Raw genomic sequence first — 14,353 nt, forward strand, 5'->3', positions numbered from 1 at the left:
TTTCTCACCCTAAGCTGGAATCTCACTCCAAGAAACATCGAGGCCTAAGAAATATCTTCCAAGCTTCTTGTTGCCTAAGAAATATCTTCCAAGCTTCAGTATAACAGTGATAATAATAGTTAACATTTACTGAGTGCTTACTATGTGTCAGGCACCTGACTAACAGCCTTACAACTATTATCTTATTTAATCATTACAATAACTCTATGAAATAGGTACTAATGATATCCCTATTTTATAGGAAAAGAAACTGGCGGTAGGTCATGGAGCCAGGATACCAACCAAGACAGGCTGACTCTAGACCCCATGTATTCACCCACTGTGCAAAATGCCTCCCCTTAAAGACTCCTAGGGACAAGTCCTCCAAAGGCTGGTTATTATAACAGTTCTACATGTTAGAGGGATCGTTATTATAATTAGTCAAAATCTGCATCAGGATGATTTCATCATATCGTTCCTCTGCAGTACTGACATGCCATTTCTCATGATGGTCTTCTTCTTAACGTGTATCAAGTAATTCAACACTGAGAAGCAGATACATACCAGAATTCTTATATTTTTAGAACTCTTAGAACTAGAAAAGGCTTTAGGTATCACTTAGTTCCATGTCATTGTTTTACAGATGAGTAAATGGGCTCAAAATTTTAAGTAATTTGTCCACAGAAACTAGTGGCAATGGCAATCCAGTGCCCTGAAAAAATAAATCCATGAACATTATATCACCTTCCCCAGAGAGAGTAAAAGCCCCTGGCAGAGAAGTTATGTGCTGAAAGCAGAGAAGAAAAAATCAAATTGTGTGAATAAACTAAGTATTTAGTTCATTAGGAACATAGCAAAGAAAAGGATTTTTTTAAATACTACCTTTATTTCCAGTGTAAAGGTACCTTTTATACTGCTCTTTTAAGTTAGGAAAAAGAACAATTTAATAAAAGAGGCTAAGAGAATTTAATACTTACCCAATTATCATGTGCTTTTTTCTCATGGGAAATAATCTGAAAAAAGAAAATCATTATAATATTAATAACTACTTTTCTTATGTAAAAAGCATTCACATCTACAACTAAGATTTAGTACACAACTCATAAACTCAAAAATAACTCAAGCATTTCTGAAAAGTCAGTAACATTTCAAAGCAAATTTTCACATACAAATGATCTACTCTATTTTAAAACAAAATTGAATGTAAAGACAACCAAAAGTTTTATTTAATAAATTTCTACTTTGTGCAATAATCAACTACAATATGAATTGCCAATTAAGAAACAACTAGCCTGACTGAATATGAGACCCCAATGCTGATATATGTTATTTATTTATGCAATCCACATTCCCAAAGAAGCAAAAGACATGGCAACTTTAAACATGATCTCGTTTCCCAGAATCTCTGGCTCCCTAGAAATGTTCCACAGCTACATGCAAAACCCGAAGAGATGTGTACTACTAGTCAAGTAACTATACTCCTGCATCGAAATAGAGATATCAATTCAAACAAATCAGAATTAAGTTCATTAATTAATACACACATACCTGCCCTTGGTAAGAATGAATGGTTCTCTCCAATTCTTCTTCAAGATCTCTGGCTCGCTTTCTATAGGGAAGAGATAATCAATCTACTATTAAAATATACTAATGACAGAACACATTGTCTCCACTGAAAATATTAATTAAAGCACCTAGAGTACTTTGTTTCATTAAAAAAAAAAGCTCCAGAACTCCACATGTTAAATCACCTTTAAGAGGTTCTAAAATATATTTTTTCCTGATATAATTTTAACATTAATTAAGCTTTAAAAGTAATACTACTTGGGTTTATCTAGGTCAAAGATTTATATGGTACATTGGTTCATTTTTATTTTCAAGAAGTATGATATTGGAAGATTTATTCAGATGTCTGTAATCTTAATAGAATTCTAGGAAATTAACAATCTGTGCAAAATAAAATGTTACTTGTTACCTTTAAAAGACTAAGAAGGTAATTCCTTCTTCTGAATAACACTCAAGCTTACTCTTCCTAATGTAAAATGAAGAATCACAACCATTCGGTTTGGTAGGCTGCTGATAGGCTTACAGTCTTATAAATACTTTAGAACTTTAATTGTGGCTCACTTTCTTTTAGTGGGATATTTCTTGAATTCATTAATATTGTATACATTTGCATTTTAACCAATGAGGAAGGACTTTGAAATTAATGGCTACTTATAACTGTTTTGAGATTAACAGAAAATAGGATTATTCACATTCAAATACAACTAATATAAAAGATTTAAAATCTCACACCCTGAAAGAAAACCACTTTTTCCTTTTTCCATTTTCTGTATAGTTGCATAATGGCAAAACACCTAAACGAAAATGATGAAACAAAAATACTCTACTGTTTTTCTGAATGTCTTATTTTTTCTGGTATTTGGCTTTTGGATACCTGTCCCACCTCAAAAAAAAAGAGGGTAAAATATATTTAATACCTATAGGTTTCCAGCTCCTCAGCTGCATGACTGATCTTTTCATCTGCTTTGGAAAGTTTTTCCTCTTTCTGTAACCGGTAATTTTCTTCTACCGTTAATTTCCTTAAAACAAAAAGTATTTTCTTTCTTTTACTATATGTCATAAAATAATCAATTATATATCTTTAATTATATATGGGTGCTTCCCATAAAGCAGTTTGCATAATACCACTAAAAACATCACATGCAAGGGGAAAAAAGTACTTGTGAAAATATTCCTGGCATGGAATTTAATATTAGGAACTCAAATATAAAGCATCCTGTCTAATAACAGTGCTACTAATATAAAAATTTCAAGAGTTTTCTGTAAGAATTTATCATAAAAATAAGATTAACAAAGGTAAATATTAATAAAAACTATTAATATATTTATGATTTATCAATACTTATATAAAGAAGCATTACACTTATTAGAAGTTACCAACCAATGAACTGTGTTTCAACAATTTTTAAGTTGTTTGTTTTAAAATAGTGATTAGTCTTCTAAGCCAGTTCACTCACACTCATACACACACAAAACCCCAACTCATAATGAACCCAAAGTAAATAAAAGTAGTAGTAGTCCTGCTTACCACTTCTAGCTCTTTTAATACCTAATTTATTGTGCCATTAGTACGTGCCAGAAATTGTCCTTAAACCTTTACAGGTATTATCTTAACAACTCTATAAAAAGGGTACTATTTACAAACACATACACACACACAGACACAGACACACACAGACACACACACACACGAAGAACAGAGAAACTAAATAACTGGACCAAGGCATAGAGCTAACTCCATCATACTGTATTACCCTGCTGTTTCCACAGGGTATCATTAATAACGCTCAAGAAATATTTATTGAAAACCACGGAAAAACACATTTGGAGTGCTAGCTATGGATATCTCCCTTTCTTCATGAACTTTAAAGAGGAACAAGATAAAAAAAACTAAGGAAATTCTACAGGGCAGCAGTAAACGTTTTATATTCTACATACTACATTACCTATTGCTTAGAAAGCACTCCCCAGGTCAATCATTTCATAGATATTATAAGAAAATAAAAGTCATCACCTTAGGAAAAGCATAACAGTTTAATGAGCTTGGAGATGGCAGTGTTTTTACAGACTGTGAAGATTTAAAATGGCCAGAAATTCTCTGATACCCCTCCCACTGAGAGGTAAAGTCTATGAACCCTCCCCTTGAATTACGGTGGGCTTATTAACGATGGAAATTTTACCATGAAAGAAAACGCAATGATATAACTAAAAAACATTCACATCCTACTTCACATATTTAAAGCAACAACGTAACAAGCTTCTACACTATTTCACTCCTCTCAAATATTAGATTTGGAAAAGTGCTAGTAATGTAATATATCAGTAGTAAAAAACATCAATCTAGCATCTAGAAAATGACTGAATCTAAATTACACTGCATGTAGGCAAGAATTTTAATTTAACATTTTACTAGTACTATCAACTCTATATTCTATTCTGAAGAAAACGTAGTGGTATAATTTATTAAATTTGAGTAGTAAATATTTTCATTTAAATGTAAGAATGAAATACATAATATTTTGGGAATCCAAAACATTTCAAAGTAATAAATGAAATTACAACGTGAACAACATACATACAGCTAGGATTCTACTCAGCCTTCCATCCTTGCTTTGAGTATCTACAGAAATTTTTCTTTGAAATTTTAAACATTATTCATTGAAATTCCATAATCAATCATATATTTTTGTCCAAAAGTATACACTCAAAAGTATTTCTTTCACTTGAAATAAATCCCTTTTATGTCCAAATTGTATTATCTTTCACCCTAACCTAAAAAGAAGGGCTCATTACTAGGTTTATTGATAAAAACCATAAAGCTACTATCATTTAGTCAAAGAGAAGAGGATAAAGTCATGCTCTCATGGAGTTACATTTAATGTGAGGAAGATAAAATAAAAAGTAAGTAAATAAAGACAATCATCAGAGGAGAATAAGGGCTATGAAGAAAGAAACATAAAGCAAGATAAGAGGACAGGGAGTAGCAGGTATTGTTTTAGTGAGGCTAGCCAGGGAAGGGTTCTTTGAGGCATCATTTGAACCTAGGCCTAAATTAAATGAAGGACTGAACCTTTTACAGGGGAATACCATTCCGGCCAGAAGGGGCAAGTACAAAAAGCCCTGAAATACAGATGCACTTGGCATGCTAAAGATCATCAAGAAAGCCAGTGTGGCTATAATGTAGTGAAGGAAAAATAAAATAAATAAGCCAGATATGGTAGAGTCTTGTAGGCCATGACAAAAGCTTTGGATTAAATTCTAAGTGTGATTCCAAGCAAGAGAATGACGATGCTCATTATTTATGTTTTAGAATTGTCCTGCTGCTGAAAACACAGAGCAGGAAGTTAAGAGTACAAAGAGAGACACCAGTCATGATGCTACGGCACCAGATACTAACTTATGATGGCTTAGATCAGAGTAGTATAGGAGGTGGTGGAAAGTAGTCAGATTCAAGATACAGGAAGACTGACAGAATTTGAAAGTAGAATGAATATGGGATATAAAAGAGAGAAGTCAAAGAAGGCTTGATCAGCTGCCCTGAGCAACTCAGCCATTTACTAAGACAAGGAACAGATCGGCAGGAGCAATTTACACAGTGAAAAGAAATCGGTTTTACATATATCAGAGATGCAATTAACGAGTAGGGTTCAATTTCAGGATGTCCACCCAGATTCCCTGACCGAGTCTGTAGTATTAGAAAGTTTAATTAACAATAATCTGTTAACTATTTAAAAGAAGTTAAAGAGGGTTTTGTGAACTAGCTTGCAAAGCCAAAGTCCAAGATCATTTACATTTTCTTCCTTGAAGAAAGTGTTTCAAGATCAAATAACTTTCTTAAAAAATGAATTGATAAAATATAACCCAATAATAAACTGAGAACTTTGCATAACCATATAAATTGAATATGCAACATTTTTAAGCAATTTTACTTGCCATTCAGTAGAGTTATCAACATAATTTTTATTACCTGTGAAGTGTCATTTCATTTTCTTGATACAGTTCAGTCATTACTTTAAGTTTCTGCTGAAGCTTTTGATTCTCACTTTCAAACTGTTCATTTTCGGACTGCAAAGATGCTTGTTCAGTCTGGAGATTTTTAATATATTCTATAGATAATTTTTAAAAGTCACAAAGGAGTAAATATTTTGAGTTGCATATTAACACTTCATACAAATAAAAATTACTTAAATGATTAATAAACAAAATTCTAACAACAATAGAAAATCTGTATGGTATTTTTTTTTTTCTTTTTCCCCCTCTTTTCATTCCCCGCTCCGCCCCCACTTCCACCTCTGACCTATGGATGTTGCCGTTTCCCCTTAAGAACTGAATCTCTGAAGGCGGGGCATCTCCTCCCACACGCTCGCAGCGTGCACCTGAGGGCTGGCGCACCCGGAGCCTGGTCCGTGGCTCCACTTGGGGCGGGAACCCAGGACCTTCTGCATGTAAAGCAGATGTGCTAACCACTACATTATGGAGCCACCCTCCTATATATTTTTAAATTCACACCTGTTGACTTAAGCTTTAAGCCATTACCAAGAACAGTCATTTAATAGACATTAATGTTGGATATTATTGCTATTAAAACTGAATCAATATTATTAAAAAAATAAACCAACACTTAGATCATTATATTTTTGTATTTCTATTTTAACTATTTTGTTTCAAATCCTCTATCTCTTAAAAGAGAACTGTAAATAATGAGCAAAGAGGAGAAGCAGTTTAGAATAAAACTTTCATGTTATAAATAGAAAAAATTGATTGTAGAAATTCCTTTTTTGTGACCTATTAAAAAAAGAAAGTTAAATTTGGAAGGAGGGTACAGGCAGACATAGAGTCTCCAAATACTAGCTTTAGAAAATAATAAAAACTTGCCAAGCAATTTTATTAACAAATGGGGTAACTGATGAGCAAATCCTTGGTATTCTGGCACTTACTGAATAGTTCCTCACTGAGAGTCTATTAATATACTAAAATACAGCTTCCTTAAAAGAGAGCTCCATATCTTTTCATCCTGTGATGCTCCCATAGCTTTTAGTAATATGTATCACATACAACAAAATTTATTTTTAAGTTAATGTTACTTTTCAAAATCCAAAATAATCCAAATATCAATATCATGTATAAGGCTATACTCTTGTTTTTAATAATATGATTCTTTGGTGGTTCAACCTTTTCAAAAAGTGTTTTATTATAAACAAATACAGTTCACTATTGTAGAAATTTTTGAAAATACAGGTTGTAAAAGTCAAAGAGAAATCTATCTATAATCCCATATTCAAAGATAATTATTGTTGACATTTTAGTATGTCCTTACATTCTTTCTTTATGTAAATGGTTATGGTAAAATTCTTTTTTTTTTTTTACAAAATGGGATGTTACTTATATCAACTATACCAGCAAAATAAATAAAAATGTTTTCAATGAAAAAAACTTCAGTTCTACAGGTCTAATATCATTCTTGCATGTGCTACTACGCATGTACATTAAAGGAGAAAACTATACTGTAAAAATTTGTAAAATATAGTAGTACCACTATAAAAGTCAATTTTGCAATTTACAAAGATTTTGAAAATTTTAAGTTTTAATTTGCTGCTTTCTAATATCTCAAACCATAGACATATAATACTAAAATTCAAAAATAAGTATGGTTTTACATGTTTTTTAAAATAATTTCATTACTTTAATTTCATATAAATAAGGAGGAACAGATAAGGCTTTACTAACAACAAAAAAAAAACCTCAGGACTAATTTTTCACAAATAAGAAACAAAATTTATTTAAAATCCTATCAAATTGGATTTTCTCATAATTGATTCAATTTATGGTACCATTCTCTATAAGGAGATGTATTTATTTAGGAAAACTTTAAAAGTATATATATATTACCCACCTGTAAAATCTTCCTTGGTTTTATCTACTTCAGATAACTGAGTATAAATTTGGTTTCTTTCTCCCTCTAGGGTTTTTAAAGAAGCATTTAACTTCAAAGAATGGGAAAAGGAAAAAAGCAACATTAATCAGTTACACCAAAAAAAAAATCTCACTTTGGTGAAATTATTGCCTAGAATGTACAAACTAACAATGCAGTTTCCATCTCAGAAAGTCAGCAAATTCATCAATAGTTGGAAATTTCAGAACAGGGATAGAGAAGATCTGTGATGGATGCTTAAACAGTGCTATTTTCATTCTGCTTACTTTTAAAACATAAGTTTGATTAAAGCAATCTTCAAACTACATTACCAAGACTTCTCACAGATCAATAAAGATCAGGATACCACTACTAGGGTAGAAAAGAGAAAGAATAAACCAGAAGAAAAAGAACCTATTATTTACTTCTCAAAATAGGATATGGGGCAATAGAGACAAGAAAATACTGAGACTAAAGGAAGAAAAATGCTCAAGAGGGAAGTATGAGAGAAAATAAATGTTTTTAATATATTGTTTAGACAAAAGAAACGAATATAGAGCTTGAAAAGTTTTGTTACCATAAATTCTAAAAATTAACAATATGAATTACTAGTTGGTATAAAAAAGAAAAAAGCAATTGGTGAAGATAAGTATGAGCACGTCTGAAAATTCTAATGTCTTATATTGTAACTATAAAATGGACTTTAAAGGTAGTTACTAAGGACATAGGGATTTAAACCATGTTCTAGTTCTTTATTTTTTTTATTTATGTAGCAATGCAAACCTTAGCAGCATGAATCAGTTTCTTCAAACCTCCTTTTAGTTGATTATCTATAATAAAAAACAAAAACATAACAATAAATTAGGGGGAAAATGCAATGTCACAATAGACATCCAAATGATTTTATTAGTTTACTCAATTAGAGCCTTATTATCTCTCTTCTTGCTACAATAATGAATTTGATATAAGACAGAATGGCCTTGGATTTGGATCTGCTCCCAGGAAGTTAAACAATAAAAGCGCTGGAAGTACCATAAAATCATGTAACAAGGTTCTTGACCACTCCAAAAACAGAGTTATAACAGAGATTTGGTACTCACCTAAATATAGTCCACAGTCTCAACTATTCTTACAATCCTTCACTATACAAAATATTGAGTGTAATTATACTCCAAATTAAAATAACATTAAACAAGCATGAGTGTCTCACTAGAAAAATAATTATTTCTTAGAAAATAAAGCAGAATTGAAAAAGTACAAACACAACTATATGTATTTACTTTGGAAATATAATTTTCTTCCAATTCATTAATGCTATCATCAAAGAAAAATGTTTTTAAAACATATCTTCTCTTCCTTAATAACTTTGTTAATTATGCAGGGGTGGAGGGAGGAAAAAAGAGAAAGGACACAAAAGTCTGAAGGACTACCATTATAGAAAACTAGGTGAAAGATAAATAAGATCTCTCCATACTCTTTTTGCAACTTCCTGTGAGTCTATAATTATGCCAAAGTTTAAAAAAATTTAAGTCAAAGGAATTGGTTTGAGAATATTCAGTAGCTATAGTGAACTTAACTTTTTCCTGAGTTTCCAGACTACAACCAACAATAGCAATAACCATTTGGATGGCCGACAATAAAGTACTGTAACCATATGAATCACCTAAGTAAAGCAACAAAAAAACTATCCTGAGGTACTCACTTATAAAACATTCACCTTTTTTCAAACTATTCTCTCATCCATTTGATTTGCTTACAGTACAGAGAAAAACAGGCATTATAATAATTATGATGCAATGTGAAAATTACTATAATGAAGATACAGACAATATATAAAAAGAACAAAGAGGAAGAAGGCTGTAAGTCTGTCTGAGGAGTTGGAGAAAGATTACTGAAAAGGCTGTATTCCAGCAGAAGCTTAACTATAAGGGATGGTGAGAAATGGACAGAGTATTAGAGAAAGATGGACAAGATGGGCCAAAGCACAAGTGTATAAAGAACATGGTCTACATGGGGAAATAAAAGGAAATACAAGAGCTGGTCATCATTTTTAGCAAGAGAATGAGGCATCTGATACCTAAGTGCGCACCATTTTCTGAATCACTCTTCATTTCCAATTCCAAGTTATCATCTGTTATATCTTCTCCAAGCACAGCAGCCCAATCTTTCATCTTTAGCAAGCGTTCAGTCAGAGACTTGACATTTAGCAAAGAGGGGAAAAAAGAGGGTAATGACTTATGTTAACAATTAACAACTTCTGAGTATACAGTTGTACTTTAAAAATCAAGGCACATAAATAACAGTACATGAGCTCTTATTCTCTACCGATATTGATATGTAAATACTCCAAAAAGATTAACATTTACTGACTATTAAATTCTTAAAGTTAAAAACCAAAACCAGTTATTCCTAAATCAAATAGAATTCTTGATAATGGCCCATTTTTGCTACATATATCATGACTATAAAGTAACAAATCATTTTCTTATATGAGATTTCTCACATGCTGCAAATAAGAGTGGCCATTAACATGAGCATGTATTTCGTGTGAAGTCAAACTAACCTGCAAGGGAGGTTCATGATATATGAAAAGATCGAATTTCACAGACTCAATTTATTCAAGTAAACAACTAGCTGGAGGGTTCAGGTGACATAAAGAAAAAGAAATTATAAAAGAGAATCTGAATTGGAGCATTAGAAGTTTTCCAACAGTACTTTTTGAATTTTATTGAATAAAGAAAGATTTTCTAGCACTACGGATAATAAAATGACTGTGCCATTTACTTCTGTGGAAGGACTCAGCTAAAAATCCATTCTTCTCTACAATTTCCACCCTTCGATCAGCTCCCTCAAAGCACAAATAACATGGCCTATAGCTTTGAGTAGAGTTTGAGATTAGCATCTTATTCTTGTTCTGTTTAGGAAAACTCCAAAGTCCTTTAGTAGAGTAAATTTAGGCAGAAAAAAAATAAATAATGTGCCAAATTATGAATACAACTTCTAAAGATGAAATCTTGAAAACATTCTTAGTAACAACATAAATGGCATAAATGCATATTTTTCAAGATGATAACATCCACTTCACTGTAGATTACAGAACGTTAGTTTTACATCTTATTGCTTGATCCTCATAGCCAAGTATGTTTGCAGCTTGAAAGTATAAGATTTAGAAGAGCAGGCAGGAAAGAGGTTAGGAGGGTGAGACAGAGAGTAGGAAAAAGTCAACAAATCTGAACAGTAATATCAATTATTGTATTCCTATTAGAGCCAAGTTTCAATTAGATTTAAGTATTCATCTCTGTGAAAGTATTAACCTAAGTATTAAAGATATTCAACCAATACATATAACTTCATCTGTCCAATTTCTAAAATTCTTTCCAACCTCTTCTTATCAACAGAAGTAGATGGCTGTCTAAAGACAAAAGTAAAATCCATTATTCTTTTTCTTCATTAAATACCTAGGCTAAAATACAAAGGAGAGGAAAAGAGGGATAAAAAAACATATGAAATGTTGATATCTGTATACTACAAATCTGTAACTCTTCAAGGAGCATTTGGCAGCACAGATGATAATACTAATACAAATTGCAATGTATGACGAAAAAGTCTTCAAATCGGGCAAAATAAATGATCAAAATAAAACTGCTAAAAACAGAAATTATCAAATTTCAAAAATTAGTATAAAATTCTAGCTAACTCGGTCACTAAAACCAGGGCCATTTACCTTGATCTGATTTTCTTTATCATATAGAACTTGTTTCGCATGTGCTTTGGAGTCTTCAAGAATCGTTTTCTGTTTATTAAGTTCACTCACTTGTTCTTTCCATTCTTTAGATTCCTGTAAAAGCTAAAATTCAAACCCAACAAAAAAAGAAAAACAACTCATATTACCTTACCATCCTTATTTATTTAAGTTTATCATTGATAACTTTAAAAAGAAAACCAATACAGTCTATGGCCATGCTACCCTGAACAAGCCCAATCCCATGTGATCTCAGAAGCTAAGCAGAGTCAGGCCTGGTTAGTACTTAGATGGGAGATCAGCTAGGAAGACTAGGTGCTGCAGGCGTAAAAAATAAAAAAAATAAGGGATTGTAAACTGACAAGGTCCTTGTAATCTGTGAGATCAACCAAGGGTTGCCTCACCTAAAAAATGAAAAATAAAAAAAAAAAACAATGCAATGTGTTGCTAAGAAGGAAAGGAGGAAAAGAATAAGGGATGGAATGAAAGAGGGAGAGAGGGAAAGAAGGAAGGAAAAAAGGAAGAAAGGAAGGAAAGAGGGAGGGAGGGAGGGAAGGAAGGCTCCTATTTTCAAAGAACCTTCAAAAGAGTGGTAATATGAAATAACAGACACTTTAACATTCTTTGACTGGTTGACGTAATAAATTTATATCAAATAAAAAGTTTTCTGACACATTTATGTCTGTTAGATTTGGTCATTCCTTACAGTTCCTTATATCCCATATAACATGCCATATCTTACTTTATTAAAATTTTTCCTACATAAGGAGGACACCAAGGGACACACAGGAGATTGTCCTGTTCTCATGCTCTCCAAGAAAAGCTCATTCTTGCCCTTAGCATGGGTCAGTCATGAGTATGCCCAGAAGATTTATAATTACATATTCACAAGATGAAGAATCCCTATACAGTACAAACCTGTTTCTGGCCTTCCTGAAGTAGAGAATTTTCACTCAAAGCATCTTTTATAGCTATCTTAAGTCGTTCTTCATTCATTTTAAATATTTTGAAAGTTGTTTTGGCCTACGTAAAATACAACATATTGAGTTTATAACAGTTTAATACAATAGCTTTTTTATACATACTCTCTATAACATGGACTTAAAGTAAAAAACACACCAACATTAATAAGAGAGGTAACACGGCATAGCAGAAAAAAAGCTGGCCTAAAATAATGGGTCTGATATTAACTTGCCATGTGACCTTGGATCTTGATTTAAACTCTTGTAACCTTCTATGAACTACATAGCAAGTTTTGTTAACTTTTTAGTCACTGTCTCTTACCAGAATTTAAACTTTATGAGAGTTTTTCTGTCAATTCTATCTACTAATGTTAAGTGCCAAACATCTTCAACAGTGACCAGTACATAGCAATAGCTCAATAAATAAATCGTCCAATAAAAAATTCAACTTTCCTGAGGTACCATGTATAAAAAATATATACCTAAGACCCTTATATCTCAAATTCTAATATTATATATTATTTTTAATCATAAAATAAAATTGAAATAATTTTCAAAAGCAACAAACCTATTAGACTAATTCAACTTACTTCAGCTACTTGCGATTTGAGGGATTTTGATTCATCTTCTAGGGACTGTATCCTTTTTGAAATATCTACCATCTAGAAAGACAGTATCAATCAATAAACAAGTATTTACTAAACTCCTCCGGTTTCCAAGATGCCACATATATTAGATATATTGTTAACCTAACACTTTCCTCAAAAAGTTGAGGGCTCAAATTAAGAAATCTGCTCAGCCATATGCTTAAAGAAATTTTATATGAAAGTTACATAATAGTATTTTATCTCATCTTTAATATTACATTTAAGTTATATAGGCTCCAGATAAGTCCACTAATGTCATATCTCACTAAATAATTTTATACACATCAAAACCTTCCTTAAGACAGATTTTAAAATAGGATGACAAATAAAGTTAAAATGTTCTTAACATACCTTTTGAGTGATAAAATAAAATCTACTATGTATGTGATTATTCAACTTAAATTATTTATGTGAGCTACTTCCATAGCATGTATAGAAAATTTCTTTAAAAATATGCAGGAAACTTAACGTGATAATAATAACCTTGAGCAAATGAAAAGAGCTAGTAAATCTGGAAATTTTTACTCTCTACTTCACAGCCTTCTGTATTCTTTGAATTTTTTACTGTGCACATAATACTGTAACTGATAGCATATTAATTTTTTAAAATTCAGTAACTTTCTTTTTCTTATAGTCTTCTCAAACACAAGAGCCTTACCAATTCATCTTGTTCAGAATGTTTAGATTTCTCTTCTTTTAACTTTTTTTCCAGAAAGAGTATTTCATCCTCAAGTTCAGATTTGGACAAGTTCAGCTTTTCATAGATGGCCTAAAAGAAGAAGCCAATTTTATAAGACGAACATAGGAATTTTTCATTAGGGTAAATCAGGGCATAAGTATAATCAAACATACATGCTATAAGTTAAATAAGTTTAGTTTATTTCTTCATTTATAGAACATTGAAATAATAGCAATTCTAATAGTGGTCAGCAAACTTTCTCTATAAGGAGCCAGAGAGTAAATATTTTAGGCTTGCAGGCCATGCAGTTTCCATCCCAATTACTCAATTATGCCTGTGTAGTGAGGAAGCAAAAATAATATATAAATGAATGAGCACAGCTGTGTTCCAATAAAATTTTATTTACAAAAACAGTTGGCAAGCCCAGAGTCTAGTTTGCCAACCTCTGCTTTAAAGCATTATGAAGGGGAAAATGAGAAATAAATCCACTTTAATATAATTAAAGACAAAATAAAAAATAAATTCAAAAACCAATCAAGATTGCTTCAAAATAATATTCTATATTAGAATAATATTCTATTCCAATAATATACTATAGAATATTATTTTTCTGTGACCTTCTGAATTAAAAATGATTAGTTATTGGATTATTCCAATTGGATATTAAATATAATAAACATACCTCTGATATTTGGGATCCTTCAACAAACTTGTTAAAAAAAAAATAAACCAAAATTCAAAGAATTTAATGCAAGCCAAAATAAAACAGAACAAATACACACTATATTATAATGGTTAAAAACTTATTTATATATATTTCCCCAAATTTTACTATTTGATTATATGAATTCCAACTTGAATCAAATT

The 14,353-nt window shown here is 31.4% G+C and overlaps 1 protein-coding gene and 1 pseudogene across 15 annotated transcripts in view; one reads left to right on the forward strand and one right to left on the reverse strand.

Annotated features, from left to right (window-relative positions):
- MIA2 (melanoma inhibitory activity 2) overlaps positions 1-14,353 on the reverse strand; it is an 80,106-nt gene that overhangs the window by 31,026 nt on the left and 34,727 nt on the right. For 8 of the 15 annotated variants that reach the window (XM_023522164.1, XM_011376343.2, XM_023522174.1 and 5 more), the window contains 12 exons: positions 14,169-14,195; positions 13,466-13,576; positions 12,751-12,822; positions 12,117-12,221; positions 11,181-11,303; positions 9,534-9,651; positions 8,240-8,286; positions 7,439-7,529; positions 5,513-5,651; positions 2,463-2,564; positions 1,528-1,588; positions 957-992 (listed from right to left, as the gene is read on the reverse strand). In XM_023522164.1, coding sequence (XP_023377932.1) covers positions 957-992; positions 1,528-1,588; positions 2,463-2,564; positions 5,513-5,651; positions 7,439-7,529; positions 8,240-8,286; positions 9,534-9,651; positions 11,181-11,303; positions 12,117-12,221; positions 12,751-12,822; positions 13,466-13,576; positions 14,169-14,195 — 1,032 coding nt within the window. The remainder of the gene's footprint in view (positions 1-956; positions 993-1,527; positions 1,589-2,462; positions 2,565-5,512; positions 5,652-7,438; positions 7,530-8,239; positions 8,287-9,533; positions 9,652-11,180; positions 11,304-12,116; positions 12,222-12,750; positions 12,823-13,465; positions 13,577-14,168; positions 14,196-14,353) is intronic. The other 7 variants (XM_023522190.1, XM_011376298.2, XM_023522176.1 and 4 more) reach the window with 2 other exon arrangements.
- Positions 11,407-11,525, forward strand: LOC111731002 (annotated as a pseudogene).

Source organism: Pteropus vampyrus, unplaced genomic scaffold (genome assembly GCF_000151845.1).
Source record: "Pteropus vampyrus isolate Shadow unplaced genomic scaffold, Pvam_2.0 Scaffold10, whole genome shotgun sequence".
In the NCBI taxonomy this organism is placed as follows: Eukaryota; Metazoa; Chordata; class Mammalia; order Chiroptera; family Pteropodidae; genus Pteropus; species Pteropus vampyrus.